Source organism: Macaca nemestrina, chromosome 15 (genome assembly GCF_043159975.1).
Source record: "Macaca nemestrina isolate mMacNem1 chromosome 15, mMacNem.hap1, whole genome shotgun sequence".
NCBI lineage: Eukaryota > Metazoa > Chordata > Mammalia > Primates > Cercopithecidae > Macaca > Macaca nemestrina.
The window spans coordinates 32465507-32485829 of NC_092139.1; the positions used below are offsets into that span (position 1 = coordinate 32465507).

At 41.2% G+C, this 20323-nt stretch overlaps 1 protein-coding gene across 7 annotated transcripts in view; it reads right to left on the minus strand.

The window, feature by feature from the left end:
• LOC105496187 (ASXL transcriptional regulator 1) overlaps window positions 1–20323 on the minus strand; it is a 75910-nt gene that overhangs the window by 11518 nt on the left and 44069 nt on the right. Inside the window, exon 5 of one of the 7 annotated variants that reach the window (XM_071079527.1) lies at window positions 4961–17561. The exons of the other annotated variants lie outside the window; for them this stretch is intronic. Within the exon in view, the coding sequence (XP_070935628.1) occupies window positions 17511–17561 (51 nt within the window). The 3' untranslated portion in view covers window positions 4961–17510. Of the gene's footprint in view, window positions 1–4960; window positions 17562–20323 lie in introns of those variants that run through there. 7 annotated transcript variants of the gene reach the window in all.

The window sequence follows — 20323 nt, forward strand, 5'->3', positions numbered from 1 at the left end:
GTACATAAGTGAATATGGAGAGCAGTGGCAGCCCAGAAGAGGGGGCACCTAACTTCAATGAGTTGAGCGAACGATGGCATGGAGGTGAGTAACGATCAGGGAAGTAATACTTCCAAAAGGATGTGTTACTTAAGCTGGGTTTTAAAATAAATTAGCAACTAGCAGACAGGTTGGCAGCAGGGAGACTGCAGGAAGTTCTAGATAGTGGGATGAGCAAATGTGAAAGAATATTCCAAACTCAGGGAAACTAGAGGTGTGGGGAACTAGGGTGTGGGGAACTCAATATGTAGGATGCTAGAGAGGGCACGAGGGTAGATGGTAAGACCCATGTGGAGGGATCAAGAATTTGATTGATCTGGAGTCACTGAAGGATATTAACTAGGGGAATGATTTGGGTTTTTGGAATTTCATCTGGCAATCACAGGAAGCCTGGAGGCAGGAAGAAGAGTTAGACATTATGACAGACATCCACTGAAAAATGCCAAAGATCTAAACCAAAGATTGTGGCCACAGGGTTAGAGTGTAGAGGAGAACTCCATCCCAAATTTCACCTCCTAAGAAAAGCTTCCTCCAATAGACTATATGCAGACTCAGAATTAAACTCTACCCATTCCCAAGAACTTCGGAGCTATCTCACACCTCAAAACTACAAAGAGTATGGATGAATACTGGCAGTTGGAGACAAGAAGGAGGTAAGTTGGGGCTGAGGAGGAGAACATCTTCTTTGAATAAAAGTATGTAAAAAAAGAGTTGATGAAGTCATGATTCTGCTAAGAAGGCACCATAAATTTAAAAGCGGTGCCCACAACAATCTAACTCATCAATTTCATGGGTCTCTTGATCCACTACATTGAAGTTTCATCAATTTATTTTCATTAGCTTTAGCCAAACATCACGTATCTTGGAGTTTAAAAACAAAAAATTTTAAGGTATTTCCTTCAAGGAATACTACCACAGGTAGCCATTTTAAAAAAAGCTGTAGAGCATTTAATGACAAGAGAGACGCTGATACAGCAAGCTAATTAGGCAGTTAAATTCATACAGTATGATTCTATCATCTTTTTTAAAAAATGAAAATCTGTCTGTGTTTGCACAGAAAAACGCAAGAGAAATTCTTGCTAAGATGTTGACCACCACCATCTCTAGGTGGCAGTTTTTTTGTTTTGTCGAGACAGTCTTGCTCTGTCACCCAGGCCGGAGTGCAGCGGCATGATCTCAGCTCACTGCAACCTCCACCTCCTGGATTCAAGCAGTTTTCCTGCCTCAACCTCCTGAGTAGCTGGGATCACAGGCGGCTGTCACCACACCCAACTAATTTTTGTAGTTTTAGTAGATATGGGGTTTCACCATGTTGGCCAGGATGGTCTTGAACTCCTGACCTCAGCTGTTCCACCCACCTCGGCCTCCCAAAGTGCTGGGATTACAGATGTGAGCCACCTTACCTAGCCTAGGTGGTAGAGTTTTATTAAGTGCTTTATATTTTTTTCAATTGTGGGTATTTTCTACTATTAACGTGTATTGTTTTCTGTGATCAAGAAAATAACAATGAAAAAGAAAAAGGTGCATCTAGCTTTACCAAGAGCTAAATCAAAATTTCCTTCCTCTAAGTCCTAGAGTCTGGGGAAACCAAGTACTGTTTACAAATCTCATTAATTAAACAAACAAGAATAGGGCCTGCTTGTCTGCAATTCAAACTACCCAGAAGTTTCTAAAGCCATGCATTTTCAGTAAAAAAGCAACGAGGAAAACAAAACTTTTAAGAGCAAGATTTGCTATTCTAATATTGCATAATTTTTATTATACAGACAGGGTCTTGGTCTGTTGCCCAGGCTGGTCTCAAAGTCCTGGGCTTGGCCAGGCGCAGTGGCTCACGCTTGTAATTCCAGAACTTTGGGAGGCCGAGGCAGGCAGATCACTTGAGGTCAGGAGTTCGAGACCAGCCTGACCAACATAATGAAACCCTGACTCTACTTAAATACAAAAATTAGCTGGGTGTGGTGCACGTGCCTGTATTCCCAACTACTCGGGAGGCTGTGGCAGGAGGCTCGCCCAGGACGTGCAGGTGGCAGTGAGCCAAGATCTTGGCATTACACTCCAGCCTGGGCAACAGGGTGAAACTCCATCTCAAAAAAAAGAAAATAATAATAAATAAATATAAATGCTGGGTATGGTGGCTCACACCTGTAATCCAGCACTTTGGGAGGCCAAGATGGGCGGACCATCTGAGATTGGGAGTTCGAGACCAGCCTGGCCAATATGGTGAAACCCCCCTCTATACTAAATATACACACAAAAAAATTAGCTGGGCCTGGTGGCACACATCTGTAATCCCAACTACTTGGGAAGCTGAGGCACAAGAACCGCTTGAACCTGGGAGGTGGAGGTTGCAGTGAGCTGAGATCATGCCATTGCACTTCAGCCAGCACGACAGAGTGAGACTCTGTCTCAGAAAATAAAAAATTTAAAAAAAAAGAAGAATCAAAATTCTGTACTCAAGCGATCCTCCCGCCTCAGCCTCCCAAAGCGCTAGGATTACAGGCCATTTCTACAATTAGCCACATCCAGCCAATTCTGCATTTGTAAAAGATCATTAATCTTTTCTTTTCTTTTTTTTTTTTTTTTTTTTTTTTTTGAGACGGAGTCTTGCTCTGTCGCCCAGGGTGGGGTGCAGTGGCCGGATCTCAGCTCACTGCAAGCTCCGCCTCCCGGGTTTAGACCATTCTCCTGCCTCAGCCTCCCGAGTAGCTGGGACTACAGGCGCCCGCCACCTCGCCCGGCTAGTTTTTTGTATTTTTTAGTAGAGACGGGGTTTCACCGTGTTAGCCAGGATGGTCTCGATCTCCTGACCTCGTGATCCGCCCGTCTCGGCCTCCCAAAGTGCTGGGATTACAGGCTTGAGCCACCGCGCCCGGCCAAGATCATTAATCTTTTCATACAAACTGTGTAAGTTTGACATAATTGACTTTTCATACATTAACTCTATATGTATGACAAAAACGAAATGGGTTACTGAAAATAACAGGTGCCAGAAAACATGCCCTGGGATTCAAGATTTTAACATTCTACAAGAATAATTTCCATCATGAAGCTTTTTAAAAATTAATAATGAGTGATCTTTCACTGAATCCTACATATAAAAAATTCTATAGGCGGGGCACAGTGGCTCATGCCTGTAATCCCAGCACTTTGGGAGGCCAAGGCAGGTGGATCACAAGGTCAGGAGTTCGAGACCAGCCTGGCCAACATGGTGAAACCCTGTCTCTACTAAAAATAAATTAGCCGGGCATGGTGGTGCATGCTTGTAATCCCAGCTACTCGGGAGGCTGAGGCACAAGAATCACTTGAACCTGGAAGGCAGAGTTGCAGTGAATCAAGATCATGCCATTGCACTCCAGCCTGGGAGACAGTGCAAGACTCTGTCTTAAAAAAAAAAAAAAAAAAAAGAACCAATCCTTCACCACACAGTTACCATGAGAGGGAGAGTGTGAGATGGGAAGTGTGAAAACAATTAAGATCTACTCTCAGCAAATTTTAAGACACTGGGATATTCTAATGTGAACTGCATACTAGATGGTAGTGCTGCATTAATGTTAAATTTTCTGAGTGTGATAACTGTATTGTGCTTATGTAGGAGAATGCCCTTGGATCAATGTATACTTCCTCATATCCTTCCCCTACTTTTTTAAAATTAAAGTTTAATTTAAACACAGTGAAATGCACAGATCTCAGGTGTACCATTTAATGAGTTCTAACAAATGCATATCAAGATATAGAACATTTCCAACACCCCCAAAAGCTTCCTTGTGCCCCTTCCTAGTCAACCCCTATTTGAAACCACCCCCTCACCCCACTAAGGCGATCATTGTTCTGACTTCTGTCTTCATAACGTACTTTTGCCTGTTCTTGGTCTTCACGTAAATGGACTCAAACACATAAACTCTTTTGTGTCTGGCTTCTTTCACTCAGCCTGTTTATGATATTCATCTACGTTGTTGCATGCATCAGTAGTTCATTATTTGTTATTACAGAGTAATATTCTCATATATGACCATTTGTATATTCTCTCTTGATGGACATTTGGTTTATTTCCAGGCTTTGGCTATTATGAATAAAGCTATTATGAACATTCTTTTTTTTTTTTTTTTTTTTTTTTTTTTTGAGACGAAGTCTCGCTCTGTCACCCAGGCTGGAGTGCAGTGGCCGGATCTCAGCTCACTGCAAGCTCCGCCTCCCGGGTTCACGCCATTCTCCTGCCTCAGCCTCCCGAGTAGCTGGGACTACAGGCGCCCGCCACCTCGCCCGGCTAGTTTTTTGTATTTTTTAGTAGAGACGGGGTTTCACCGTGTTAGCCAGGATGGTCTCAATCTCCTGACCTCGTGATCCACCCGTCTCGGCCTCCCAAAGTGCTGGGATTACAGGCTTGAGCCACCGCGCCCAGCCTGAACATTCTTGTAGACATGTTTTCATTTCTTTTTTTGTAGACATGTTTTCATTTCTCCTGAATAAGTATCTAGGAGAATTGCTGAGTCACAAGATGGATGAAAGCTAACTTCATTAAAAAAAAAAGTATACTCCCAACAGTACTTGATAAGAGTTCCAGTTGATCCAAATCCTCACCATTATTTGAAGCTGGCAGTCTTATTTTAGCCATTCTAGTGGGAGTATAATGGTACCTCATTGTGGTTTTAATTTTAATTCAGAGTGCTAGAATTCAATGATTTTAATGTTAATTTGCCTAATGTCTCAAGATGTTGAGCACTTTTTCTGAAGATCTTTTTTTTTTTTTAATTTTACTTTATGTTCTGGGATACATGTGCAGAATGTACAGGTTTGTTACATAGGTATACATGTGCCATGTTGGTTTGCTGCACCTATTAACCCGTCATCTAGGTTTTAAGCCCTGCATGCATTAGGTATCTGTCCTAATGCTCTCCCTCCCCTTTCCCCCAACTCCCCGACAGACCCCAGTGTGTGATGTTCCCTCCCTGTGTCCAAGTGTTCTCACTGTTCAACCCCCACTTATGAGTGAGAACATGAGGTGTTTGGTTTTCTGTTCCAGTGTTAGTTTGCTGAGAATGATGGTTTCCAGCTTCATTCATGTCCCTGCAAAGGACATGAACTCATTCTTTTTATGGCTGCATGAGAACTTTTTAATGTGCTTATTGGCCATATTCATATCTTCCTCTTTAAGTATCTGTTCAAGTCTTTCGCCCATTTTTTTTTTTGAGTTGTCTTTTAAAAACTGTTGTTGTAGGAATTCTTTATTTTGAACCTTTTTGATACTGATGAGTATATATTACTTTTACAAATACATTTTGAACATTTTTATATGGAAAGAAATTCAATTTCACAGGAAAGCTGCAAGAGCTTTTCATTCTACTTTTGCAAGAGTAAAACAGTACAAAGAAGACTTGCTTTTTATACTTTTTACTCACATTCATCTATTAATACAAATAAGTGTTTCTAAAATGCATAAAGTATACTAGTTTGGCAAGGTAACTAGAAAAGAAGCTAGTGATTAAAAAAAAAAAAAAAAAAAAAACCATCAGTAATAAGTAAACCAAAATAAAATGTTCTCCCACAGGTCAGATGTTTCAAAAAATACAACACACTACGAATGTAACAAATCTGAGCAAAGGAGAGCTAACATTTAAACTGATAAAAAGTTTAAACTGCCTAAGATTAGATTCTGAAGCAAAAATAAATAAATAAAATAAGCAAAATGTCAGTTATGCCTTTCCTTATATCTTTCCTGAGCAAATATAAATACTATCTCTTAGGAGAAGGCTGACAAAAACTGAGAATATACCAACCATTCAACAGTACACTAGAATTCCTTTCAATGCAGGGATTAGAAGAGATAAGCATGTCATAATTTCCAGACAGCATAATTATTTACATTAAAGATCCAAGAGACTCAGACCTAGTAAGAGATTTTAGCCACACTGTGACATCTGCGATCATATGAAAAAAAAAAAAAAGAAAGAAAAAGAAAAATCAAGTGATACTAACATCACCACTCAACATCATCAATTAGAAAATTTATCCATTGGCCGGGCGCGGTGGCTCATGCCTGTAATCCCAGCACTTTGGGAGACTGAGATGGGTGGATAACCTGAGGTCAGGAGTTCAAGACCAGCCTGGCCAACATGGTGAAACCCCATCTCCACTAAAAATACAAAAATTAGCCCGGCATGGTAGCACACGCCTGTAATCCCAGCCACTTGGGAGGCTGAGGCAGGAGAATCGCTTTAACTGGGAGATGGAGGTTGCAGTGAGCTGACATGGTGCCACTGCATTTCAGCCTGGGCAACAAGAGCGAAACACCGTCTCAAAAAAAAAAAAAAGAAGGAAGGAAAAAAAAAAAAGAAAATATACCCATTTGCCAGGGTTGAAGAAAAAAGAAAATACAATTTATAACAAAAAAGAACGTAAGTTACCCAGGGATAAATTCCACAAAAGAAATATAATCATTTTATGAATATAAAACTTTATCAAGAAAGGTTTAAAACCTTAAAAAGGTCAGGCGTGTTGGCTATGCTTGTAATCCCAGCACTTTGGGAAGCCGAGGAAGGAGGATCACTTGAGCCCAGGAGTTCAAGACCAACAAGAGTAACATAAGGAGACCCCCGCTTCTACAAAAAAATCCAAAAATTAGCTGGACATGGTGATGTGCACCTATAGTCCCAGCTACTCAAGAGGCTGAGGTGGGAGGACTGCTTGAGCCTAGGAGTTTGAGGCTGCAGCGAGCTACGATCTCACCACTGCACTCCAGCCTGAGAGACTGTCTCAAAAAAACAAAAACAAGACCCTATCTCAAAAAAACAAAAACAAATCCTAAATAAATGGAGAGCTATACCATGTTCTTGATTACGAAGATTTTATATCATAAAGATGTCAATTTGGCCAGGCGTGGTGGCTCAAGCCTGTAATCCTAGCACTTTGGGAGGCTGAGGTGGGCAGACCACAACATCAGGAGTTCGAGACCAGCCTGACCAACATAGTGAAACCCCGTCTCTACTAAAAATACAAAAATTAGCCAGACGTAGTGGCGCGCACCTGTAATCCTAGCTACTCAAGAGGCTAAAGCAGGAAAGTCGCTGGAACCCAGGAGGCGGAGGTTACGGTAGGCCAAGATCGCACCACTGCACTCAGCTCACTGCAATCTCCATCTCCTGGGTTCAAGCAATTCTCCTGCCTCAGCCTCCCTAGTAGCTGGGGTTACAGGCACCCACCACTATACCCAGTTAATTTTTTGTATTTTTAGTAGAGACGGGGTTTCACCACATTGGCCAGGCTGGTCTCAAACTCCTGACCTCGTGATTCACCCTCCTCGGCCTTCCCAAAGTGCTGGGATTACAGACATGAGCCATCGCGCCTGGCCAATTTTTGTATTTTTTTGTAGAGATGGGTTTTTTGCCATATTGTCCAGGCTGGTCTTGAACTCCTGAGCACAAGCAATCCACCCTCCTGGGCCTCAAGTGCTGGGATTACAGGTGTGAGCCACCACACCCGGCCTAAAAAAAAGATTGATGAAAAATTTTTTTTTTTTTTTTTTAAAACCTACACATACATATTGAAGTGTATAGAAAGTTTACAGATCCAAAGTCAAAATGCAACTTTGGAAAACTGTGGCTAACATGGTCCACTAATGACGTTTTAATTTTCTCATGAAAATCCTAAAGAAGAATTAAAACTAATAAAGCAATCTCCATGCATGCTTGAGAAAAGGCTTCACCATTTAAACAAAATACTTAACATAAAAAGGTTCTACTGAATGTGAAATCCATTTGCATTATCAAAAGCAATTTCAATATTATAGCTGTCAATGAAAGAAAAGGAAGAGCTGTTATTTAAAAAATGAACACACTCTTGGAATATAGTTTAAATAAATTGTCTGAGTTCTTATTAATAATAAGAAAGGAATTTCTATCAACCAGAAATAAATTCTTGCCACCCATAGCTGAAAGTAAAGTTTCTAGCTAATGGTGACCACAGGCCCACAATCCCTCATCTGAAATCTTTGGGTCTAAATGCGTTGTAGAATTTAGAATTTCTTGAACTTTAGAATGCTAATATATGCATATATTGTATATTATCACCACCAGCAACCCATAATCAAACACATTAATTAAAAAAAAATAAAATGTAGACAAAGACCAAGTGAAATAAAATAGGCTAACCTAGCCCTCTAAATCTACATCAGAGCTTTGACACCAAAATGAGTTTGGACAGGACAGGTTTTACTACTAAATCAGTCAAGGGGGAAAAAGTTCAGTTCTCATAATATTTTGGATTTCAGAATTGTTAATAAGGGACTATAGATCTGTATCAGGCATCTGAAGAGTTCATCATTAAACACAAGGAAATACATACAGACTTTTTAGGCATAAAACTTGATATCATGATTATAACAAAGCACGTTTCTCAAAACTTTTATTTTTTCCCCGAGACGGAGTCTCGCTCTGTCGCCCAGGATGGGGTGCAGTGCCGGATCTCAGCTCACTGCAAGCTCCGCCTCCCGAGTTTACACCATTCTCCTGCCTCAGCCTCCCGAGTAGCTGGGACTACAGGCGCCTGCCACCTCGCCCAGCTATTTTTTTGTATTTTTTAGTAGAGACGGGGTTTCACTGTGTTAGCCAGGATGGTCTCGATCTCCTGACCTCGTGGATCCGCCCGTCTCGGCCTCCCAAAGTGCTGGGATTACAGGCTTGAGCCACCGCGCCCGGCCACATTTCTCAAAACTTCTAAAAAAGATTTGTAAGTTTTATAATTCTATTTTTCTCATCACAATTACAAAATGCAAAGAATATGCAATGAAATCATTTCACCAATCCCCATAGAAAGAGCCTCCAGGTCACTTCCATTTTACCCAAGCATACAATATGAAAAGGTAAGGGAATAGTCCCTTAGAGAAATTCTCACACGTTTGTACATGCAGACTAAGGATGAGTGTTCTGCAATGTTTATAACAAAGATTAGAAAACAGTGAAAAACGTACATATTCATAACAGGAGACTGGATAAATAAAATGTAGCTATACTGATATGGTACACTATTAAACATTAAAGAGAATAAAATACACCTATATAAACAAACACACCACATACCTCAATATGAATAGGAGGATGCATATTAAATTAATGATAGCGGTTGCTACTGGGAAGAACAGGGGCAACAGGCCAGGGTGGCAGGTGGGGACAGAGGGGGTGGAGTTTGGCATAAAAGCCAAGGGCATTTCCCACTTTCTCTGTACAAAGGCTTGAGCTTCCATATTTAAACATGGCAAAATAGAAGTTGCTTAAAGGGTATAAAATAACAGTTAAATAGAAGGAATAAGTTCTAATATTCAATAGTAGAGCAGGAAAATTATAGTAAACAATAATTTACTATATATTTCAAAATTACTAGAAAAGAAGAATTTTAATGTTCCTAACACAAAGAAAAATGTCTATGCATTGCATACAGGTATCAAAATATCACCTGTACCCCCAAAATACATATAACTATTATATCTCAATTTTCAAACGTACTGCATTGCATCTACAAATCAAATTGGGAAGAAATGACATCTTTATGATATAGAATCTTCTTAAGAACATGGTATAGCTGCTCTCCATTTATTTGGGGTTTGTTTTATTTTGATTTTGCTTTCTTTTTTTAATATTTTTTATTTTGTTTTCTTTTGTTTAATGTTATTTGGGGGTTGTGGATAAACATGGCAAAATGAACACATACTTCTTTGCATCCTCCTGAAGGTTCACTAGAATGGCTATAAGGGAATAGTGAAAGTATACATGCATAAATACAAAGAGTAAGGGAAAGGAAAAAGGCAATAGATGAAGGATGTCAACAGAAATCTGAAAGATGGAGAGCAGGAAGATAAGAAGTAACTGACTCAGCAAAGAAGGAAGTTGAAGTTTACGGCTGCAGAGGGAAAAGCCACAAAAAACAACCCAGTGCTTCAAAAGCCCAGAGCAGGCAGGGAAGTGGGAAGCACCCGGAACCACTGCAGACAAGAGTTGAGAGGCAGTGGCTGAGAACAGGAGAACTGTTCAAACTCTGAATAAGAAGTCAGACCCCCTCAGGTCTCCTTCCTGTCCCTAAACAGTAAGGCAATACCCTTCTCCCGCTCCAAAGGAAAACAGATTTATATTCTGATTAAATCGAACCAGAGAAGTTCTGGAATAGAAGACCAGAGGCACAGCTCAAGGGATGGGGGATGGAGTGAGATGCCATACTCTAAATAAGACCAGTAAGTCAAAGACCACATAGAAAATCGTGATGCAGGCCGGGCATGGCGGCTCACACCTGTAATCCCAGCACTTTGGGGCACTGAGGCAGGAAGATCACCTGAGGTCAGGAGTTCAAGACCAGCCTGGCCAACATGGCGAAACCCCATATCTATTAAAAATACAAAAATTAGCCAGGGGTGATGGCGGGCACCTGTAATCCCAGCTACTAGGGAGGCTGAGGCTGGAGAATTGCTTGAACCCAGGAGGTGGAAGTTGCAGTGAGTTGAGATGGCACCACTGCACTCCAGCCTGGGCAGCAAGAGCTAAGCTCCGTCTCAAAAAACAAAACAAAACAACAACAACAAACACCAGAAAATTATGACGCCACTACCTTCCCTCCCCACCTTGGCTCCCAAAGTGCCCCAAATAGTGGTAGTACTATGACCCCAACCCTCAGCCTACTCTCATATAGATGGCAAGAGATGAAAGGATTTCTCCTCCTGGAAAAAGTGACCAGCCTAGGAGAAAACACCTTCAGAAATGGATAACACGAGGATCCCCTAAAAGCATCTAGGTCCCCACCCTCTATCACAGCCAATAAACACTGCTCACAAACACAGGATCCATCAGTTTGCTCACTGTTGAGTGACCTATCAAGAACCACCGGCTATTTAAGCACATTGTTATGTGAAAGACAACCACAATAAATAGAAGGAGAACTGAAAGGAAACAAAGATAAATAAAATTTCACAGTAAATGTTCTCAAAGAGCCCCAAAGCAAACATAGAGTGCTTTTTCTTTTCTTTAATGAGATATGGGGTCTTGCTATGTTGCCCAGGCTGGACTCAAACTCCTGGGCAACATAGCAATTCTCCCACCTTGGCCTCCCCAGTAGTCAGGACTACAGACAAGTACTACAGGTTAGCCAGAATTTTTTTTTTTTTAATAAAGCAACATTAAAGAACATGAACAATCTGCTAGAAATTAAAAATGAGATGCCAAAAACAACAGATTATCTCCTAGAGATCAAAAGAAAAAAAAGAAAAAGAAAAAGAAACTCCATTAAGAAAGTCCTACATCCAACAAATAGAAGGTCCAGAGGAAGAAAGCCGAAAGACAGAAATAATACAAGAAATTTTCCCAAAATGAGAAGACTCCAGTTTCCAAGTTTAATAAGGCAAAATACTCAGCATAATGAATGAAAAAGACCCATTCCACAGCATTATCATGAAATCTCAAAACACAGGAGAGAAACAGATCCTAAAATCTTCCAGTCAGAAAGAACACATGATAACCAGAAATCACAATGGCATGTTTCTCAAAAGCAGCTTAGAAGAATGTAGTAAGAGTAACATCTGGAATTCTGAGCCCAACCAATAATTCAGTGTGGAACACAGAATAAAGACATGTAAGGCCTCAATTTACCTCCTAGGCACCTGTTCTCAAGAAGCAACTCTACGTGAACTTGCTCTACATAAATGTATTGTGTAGAGAATGCACACACAACTAAAGGAGTAACAATAAATGAGATTTGTGTGAGATCTAGGAAAGGCAGGACATAACACAGGAGAAAGTGAAGAGAATTCCCGAGGTACGTAAAAGGAAAGTCTGAGGAAAACAGCCACATGCATGTCAAAAGAGTAACCAACAGGCCCCAGTTTGCCCAGGAGCTTCCATTTTTAGCACTGAAGTCCTACACCCCGGGAAATCCCTCAATCCTGGGCAAACCAGGATAGCTGGCCACCTTACATCACAAACTGTCCATGCAGAGAGCAGGAAAAAAGATGGCTCCAGGACCAAACATTCAGAAAGAAGAATGAAATCGATATGTTGAACACATCAAGAATTGTATAGCTGTTAACAGCACTGGGTTTCATCTTTTGTTTGTAACCCATTTTGTTTTTATTTCTCATCTTTGTTATTTTATCTACATATTGAATTATGTGAAATATAACATGGTTACAAATCAAAACTATATAAAAGGTTATACTCAGAGTAAGTGACACTGCTCCCCCCCATCCCTTCCGTTTTCATCCCCCTCCAACTCTCCATTCCATTCCTACTAGTCCCCTAACCAACCTCATTGTTTCTGGTTTATTCTTCTTGTTTCTTTTTGTACAAATGATAATATACACATCTATTTTATTTCTACTTCATCCTTAAACAACAACAACAAAAATATCTGCATGCCTCAGAGAGTATTTTGCACTTCAATTTTTCATTTAACAATATATTCTGGAAATCACTCTATGGTTTCTTTTTTTTTTTTTTTTTTTTGAGACGGAGTCTCACTCTGTCGCCCAGGCTGGAGTGCAGTGGCGCGATCTCGGCTCACTGCAAGCTCCGCCTCCCGGGTTCACGCCATTCTCCTGCCTCAGCCTCCCGAGTAGCTGGGACTACAGGCGCCCACAACCGCGCCCGGCTAATTTTTTGTATTTTTAGTAGAGACGGGGTTTCACCGTGGTCTCGATCTCCTGACCTTGTGATCCGCCCGCCTCGGCCTCCCAAGTGCTGGGATTACAGGCGTGAGCCACCGCGCCCGGCCCACTCTATGGTTTCACAGAAAACTTCCTCATTTTATTCTTAGCTGCATGATACTCCATGATGTTGATGTATCAAAGTTTATATAATCACTCCCTCATGTACCACCAGCATTTAGATAGGTTTTAATATTCTGCAACTACAAATACTACTGCCTTGAATAACCAAATGGAAACAATGGGTCAAAAGGTAGATGCAAACGTAATTTTACTAATAGTATCAAATTCCCCAACAAAAAAAAAGTATCAACTTGTTTCTTGACCTGGGGACAGTGGCTCACGCCTGTAATCCCAGCACTTTGGAAGGCCAAGGCTGGAGGATCACTTGAGCCCAGGAGTTCAAGATAAGCCTAGGCAACATAGTGAGACCCCCATGCCTGGAAAAAAAAAAAAAAATTAGCCGGACATGATGCCTATACCTGTAGTCCCAGCTACTTGGGAGGCTGATGTGAGTTATGATGCCACCACTGCCCTCCAGCCTGGGAGACAGAGTGAGACCTGTTTCAAAAAAAAATTATTTCTTTTCTTAAGGGTAATGCAACAGTGCTTGTTTTCCCACAGCACTGAAAAGAGGAAGTGGTTGTGATACATTTAAAATTTTTACTGACATATACTTAAAGTGAATAACATAACCACACTGAAGGGGCACAAGGATAGATCTAACCCAAGTAATTCTTCAAGTATTTTGACTACGTATCCTTAGGCTAAAAACCTAAATGAACTATAAACAAATACTGAGTTCTAGTTAGATTTGTTTTTCCACAGTGGAATGGGTTAACAATTATAAAACTACTAAGTGTTTGTACTAAAACTGAGCAAGTAGGTAGATACAAAGTACATAACAGAAGCCAGATTGCTCAGTGTTGGAGTAGCAAGACACATATATAGAAGGGTAAAGTTAGAATGAAACTCCCAGTAAGAGATTGACTTCAAGGTATTAGTATGAATACTATATTTACCTACAGACAGACAAATAGAGAAACAGGTATAGATGTATACATGCATACCATTCTCAGCTAAAAGAAACCAGAGCTCCCCAGGAAAATGGATAATTTCAGAAGTGGGACTGGGAAAATACAAGTTAAGCCCAGAATATCTTGCTGGGTCAGAAAGCAGGTAAGTAAAGAAGTGTTCAGGAATGAGGAGGACACATTAAAAGGACACAAAAGCTGGAGTACATGCAATTCCACTGGCCAAATCAAGAGACAATCTGTACATTAAAAATGATAGTAAGATTACAACTCAAGGCCGGGCGCGGTGGCTCACACCTGTAATCCCAGCACTTTGGGAGGCCGAGGCGGGTGGATCACAAGGTCAGGAAATCGAGACCACGGTGAAACCCCATCTCTACTAAAAATACAAAAAATTAGCCAGGCGCGGTTGTGGGCGCCTGTAGTCCCAGCTTCTCGGGAGGCTGAGGCAGGAGAATGGCGTGAACCCAGGAGGCGGAGCTTGCAGTGAGCCGAGATCGCGCCACTGCACTCCAGCCTGGGCGACAGAGGGAGACTCCGTCTCAAAAAAAAAAAAAAAAAAAAAGATTACAACTCAATAATAAAATAAGAATCCATGGGTAGGGCTGGGCATGATGGCTCATGCCTACAATCTCAGCACTTTGGGAGGCCAAAGCCGGTGGATAACTTGAGGTCAGGAGTTCGAGACCAGCCTGGCCAACATGGTGAAACCCCATCTCCACTAAAATTATAAAAATTAGCCAGGTGTGGTGGCACAAACCTATAATCCCAGCTACTCGTGAGGCTGAGGCAGGAGAATCACTTCAACCCAGGCGGCAGAGGCTGCAGTGAGCCAAGATCGCATCACTGTATTCCAGCCTGGGCAACAAAGTGAGTCTTCATATTAAAAAAAAAAAAAAAGAAGAATCCATGGCCGGGCACTGTGGCTCACGCCTGTAATCCTAGCACTTTGGGAGGCCAAGGCGGGTAGATCGTTTGAGGCCAGGAGTTGGAGACCAGCCTGGCCAACATGGTGAAACCCCATCTCTACTAAAAAGACAAAAATTAGCCGGGCATGGTGGCAGGCGCCTGTAATCCCAGCTACTCGGGAAGCTGAGGAAGATGAATCACTTGAACCCGGGAGACAGAGGTTGCAGTGCTGCCGAGATTGTGCCACTACATTCCAGCCTGGGCAACAAAGTACATGAGACTCCGTCTCAAAAAAAAAAAAAAAGAAACCATAAACTCACAATGAATAGGGGGAGAAATTAAAGCTCTCCTTTACTGAAGAGTCACAACTAATAGATGTCAGATAAATGGCGGAACTTAAAAAAAAAAAATCACCACTTGACAACTCTCAGAGTACTAATTTTTTTTTTTTTTTCAGACAGAGTTTTGTTCTGTTGCCCAGGCTGGAGTGCAGTGGCAGGATTCAGCTCACTGCAACCTCCATCTCCGGGGTTCAAGCGATTCTCCTGCCTCAGCCTCCCCCAGTAGCTGGGATTACAGGCGTGCACCACCACGTCCGGCTAATTTTTTTGTATTTTTAGTAGAGACAGGGTTTCACCATGTTGGCCAGGCTGGTGTCAAACTCCTGACCTCAAATGATCTGCCCACCTCAGTCTCCCAAAGTGCTGGGATTACAGGCATGAGCCACTGCACCCAGCCTCAGAGTACTAACTCTTTTAGGTAGGAATCCTTCATCAGTGGATGCTAAAACCACTGAATGAAAGTATGTGAGAGTATTCATATAGTCTCAAAGTACAGTAAGCCCCCCCACCCAAAATTTCACTTTCCACAGTTTCAATAACCTGTGGTCAACAGCAGTACAAAAATATTACAGTATTTTGAAACAGAAAGAAGGACCATATCCACATAACTTTGATTACAGTATATTGTTGCAATTGTTATATTTTATTCTTGTTGTTAATCTTTTACTGTGCCTAATTTATAAATTAAACCTGTGGGGCTGGGCACAGTGGCTCACACCCGTAATCCCAACACTTTGGGAGACCAACGGAGGAGGATCACTTGAGGCCAGGAGCTCGGGCCCAAGCTGGGCAACAGAGTAATGCCCTATTTCTAAAAACTAAATAAAGGGATAATAAAATAAAATGTTTCATAGGTACGTACCCATAGGAAAAAACACAGTGTATATATGGGGCTTGGGACTATCTGTAATTTCAGGCACCCACTGGTCTTGAAACATCCCCAGCAGATAAAGGGGACTACTGTATCTCTCTACAAGGTACTATTTACAGGAGAGAAATAAGGCAGACACCACCTTAACCAAGTGATTGAAGTTTTCATTATCAGAAATCAGACAAACAAGTACCATGGGTCTCCTGATAAAATGTACTGAGGAGGACATGCTGAGGTTCCTGTCAAAAACATTACTTTAATAATGAAAAGCATCAAGACAAATCCATATTGGAGAACTTACTATTAACACAAAATAAATGGTCTGTACTTTAAAAAAAAAATTAAGTCATAAAAGACAACGTTTGTGAGAACTTTTTCAGATTAAAGGAAACGAGATTTGACAAACGAATGTACCATGTGATCAAGGATGAGATCCTCAAACAGAATTTTGCTTTATAAGTAGCATTAGAAAATAATAGGTAAAATTTCAGTAAAATATGCCGATTTTTTTTAAAAGATGGGGATCTCACTATTGTTGCCCAGGTTGGAGTACAGTGGCTATTCACAGAGTGATCATGACATACTGCAGCCCTGAACTCCTAGGCTCAAGCGATCCTCCCACCTCAGCCGCCTGAGTAGCTAGAACTATAGGTGTATACCACCAAGCCCAGCTCAAAGTATGCACATTAGACAGCAAGCAGTACCATATCAACATTAATTTTCTGACACTGAAAATTACAATGTGGTTATGAAAGAGAATGTACTTGTTGTTAATAACTATTTAGAGGTTAGGGGGCACTATATCTGCACTTTAGTACATGAAAAAAATAACATGTAGATAGAATTATAAAGCAAATATAATCGTGTCTGAAATTATGTCAAAATTACAAGTTATTACAAAATTAACTCTATACCTGCTAGGGCAAAAAACTGGGAAACAAAATTTTGAAACAAATTACATTTACAATAGCATCGAAAACAAAAATACTTGAGGCTGGGCATGGTGGCTCATGCCTATAATCCCAGCATTTTGGAAGGCCAAGGCAGGTAGATCACGAGGTCAGGAGTTCGAGAACAGCCTGGCCGACATGGTGAAACTCCGTCTCTACTAAAAATACAAAAAATTAGCCAGGTATGGTGGTGCACACCTATAATCCCAGCTACTAAGGAGGCTGAGGCAGGTGAATCGCTTGAAATCGGGAGGCGAAGGCTGCAGTGAGCTGACATTCTGCCATTGCACTCCAGGCTGGGCAACAAGAGCAAAACTCCATCTCAACGAAATAAATTAATTTTAAAAATTTAAAAAATAAAAATACTTGAGAAAAAAATGTTAAGGCATGCAAAGACCTCACTGGAAACTATAAAACACTAAGAAAAATTAAAGATGATAATAACTGGAGATTATACCATGTTCACGGATTGAAAAAAATCAATGCTGCTGAGAAGTTAAGAAGACTACAAAGTCAACATAACCCCAATCAAAATCCCAATTCTTTTAATTGGTAAAAATTGACAAGTTGATTCTAAAATTTATACGAAAATGCAAAAAAGGCTGGGCATGGTGGCTCACACACATAATCCCAGCGCCTTGGGAACTTGAGGGAGGAGGATGGCTTGAGCCAGAAGTTTTGGGATGCAGTAAGCTAGGACTGCGCCACGGCACTACAGCCTCTCGACAGAGAAAGACCTTGTCTCTAAAAAAGAAAGAAAGAAAAATAAACGCAAGGAACCAAAAGCAGTCCAAGCAATTTTAAGAAAGAAGAACAGAGGATTCACACTACTAACACTATCCAATTTCATGACTTACTAAAATCAGGAGAGTAAAATATTGGTATAAAAATAAATAGATTAATGGAACAGAACAGAGTACAAAAACATATTCTTATGTATGGACTCAATTGATTTTTGACAAAGGCACCAAAGCTATTCAATTTAAAGAGGGGAACATCATTTCAACAAATAAAGCTGAAACAAGATAAACACGTAAAAATGCAAACCTGAATGTATACCTCAAATCATATATAGAAATTAATTTTAGGCCAGGCATGGTGACTCAAGCCTGTAATCCCAGCAACTTTGGGAGGCTGAGGTGGGCGGATCACCTGAGGTCAGGAGTTCAAGACCAGGATGGCAAACATGGTAAAACCCCGTCTCTACTAAAAATAGAAAAATTAGTCAGGCATGGTGGCAAGTGCTTATAATCCCAGCTACTCATAAGGCTGAGGTAGGAGAATCGCTTGAACCTGGGAGATGGAGGTTACAGTCAGCCAAGATCGTGACGCTGCACTCCAGTCTGGGTGACAGAGCGAGACTCCCTCTCAAAAACAAAAAATAATTTGACATAAATCGCACACCTAAAATATGAAGGCAAAAAATGCCAAAAATATGAAGGCAAAAAATATTTTTGTGCTACTATTAATAGGCAAAAATTTCTAAAAACACATTGTTTTAATGTGGATAAAACAGACTTCCTCAAAATAAAAAACTTCTAATCAAAAGACACTTTAATAAAAATGCAAAGGCATGCCAGGCCAGGCATGGTGGCTCAGCAGCACTTTGGGATGCTGAGGTGGGACGATCACTTGAGCCTAGGAGTTCGAGACCAGCCTAGGAAACACAGTGAGAACTCATCTCTACAAAAAATAGACAAAAATAGCCAGGAGTGGTGGCACATGTCTATAGTCAAGAGACTGAGGTGGGAGGATTACTTTGAGCCCAGGAAGTTGAGGCTGCAGTGAGCTGTGATTGCGCCACTGCACTCCAGCCTGGGTGACAGAACAAGACCCTGTCTCAAAAAAAAAAAGAAAAGAAAAGAAATAAAAGGCCACAGACTGGGAGAAAATATTTGCAATACACATACTCAGGATATACTATGTATCGAGAGAGAGAGAGAATTTCAATTCTTTTTTTTTTTTTTTTTTCCCCGAGATGGAGTCTAGCCTGTTGCCCAGGTTGGAGAGCAGTCGCACGATCTCAGCTCACTGCAACCTCTACCTCCCAGATTTAAGCAATTCTTGTGCCTCAGCCTCCTAAGTAGCTGGAATTACAGGTGCCCTCTACCACACCCAGCTAATTTTTCTGTATTTTTAGTAGAGACGGGGTTTTACCATGTTGACCAGGCTGATTTCAAACTCCTAAACCAAAGTGATCCACCTGCCTCAGCCTCCCAAAGCGCTGGGATTACACGTATGAGCCACCACACTCAGCCTATATATTTTAATTATATAAACCAAAACAAAAAGACAAACCAATCTTTTTAAATGGGAAGAGCTGCCATTCTCTTCCCCCAAACTAGCCTTCCCTTCCTTTAAGTGGTACACAGCAAGGTAGGCATTTATACAAAAGTGGGGGCCTGAGGCTAGGTAGACAAGAGAGTCAGAGGCTGAGTAAAACACAGAAGGTATCTGTGTGTATCTGAGTGTGGTATGACGTGGGAGTCTGAGATCAAGAAGAGTGAAATGCCCAAACAGCGAATGACAAAGGATAGGGTACTGAAGCCCAAGTGGGTTGAGGAGGGCATGTATATGGGAGAACACCCTGATGGGACTGGTCAGAGCTTAAGTGAGTGAACTCATCCATGGGATGAGAGGAGTCAACCCACCACAGGGTGTTGGAGTCCAAGAGAAGTAAAGAGAACATCTGCATGAGGAAAGGGCTGCAACAGTGAGGAGTGGGTGATTAAATAAATAGGTAAATATATTAGGGATAACAGGAAAAAGAGAAGCCAGATTTGAGAGAGGGTCTCACTCAGTAGTGCTGGCTGGAGTGCAGTGGTGCAATCTCAGCTCACTGTAGTCTTGACCTCCTGTGCTCAAGCGATCCTCCCACCTCAGCCTCCCGACTAGCTGGGACTACAGGCATGTGCCACCATACCTGGCTAACTTTTTTTTTTTTTCCGTATAGATGATGTTTGCCACGTTGCCCAGGCTGATCTTGAACTCATGTGTTCAAGCAATCCACCCGCCTCAGCCTCCCAAAGTGCTGGGATTACAGGTATGAGCCACTGCACCCAGCCCAGATTTCTTATTGTTGGAAAAAGGACTTACAACTATGGAAAGGGAAAAAACTAGAATGACTGCATTAGAACTTGTATTATTGGGGTAAGCTCATAGTTTTCAACATATTTAGATAAAGCTGGATATAAATATAGATTGAGTGAACATATGTGTATGTATGTAAATATACTCATATATTCCTTAGCCCCTTCCCACTGAAAGGAACTGGGATCACCAACACTCCAATAGCAGCAAACATACCTAGAAACTAGATCTTAGCTTCTAAATATGACTGTATATAATATTATTAATTTTTTTTTGAGACATTGCACTCCAGCCTGGGCAACAGGAGCAAAACTCCATCTCAAAAAAAAAAAAGGGGGGAGGGGGGTAAAAAGGAGCTTTATAGTGATGAAGGATGGCAGACGCTACCTTAACCAAGTGATCAAAGAGATAATCAA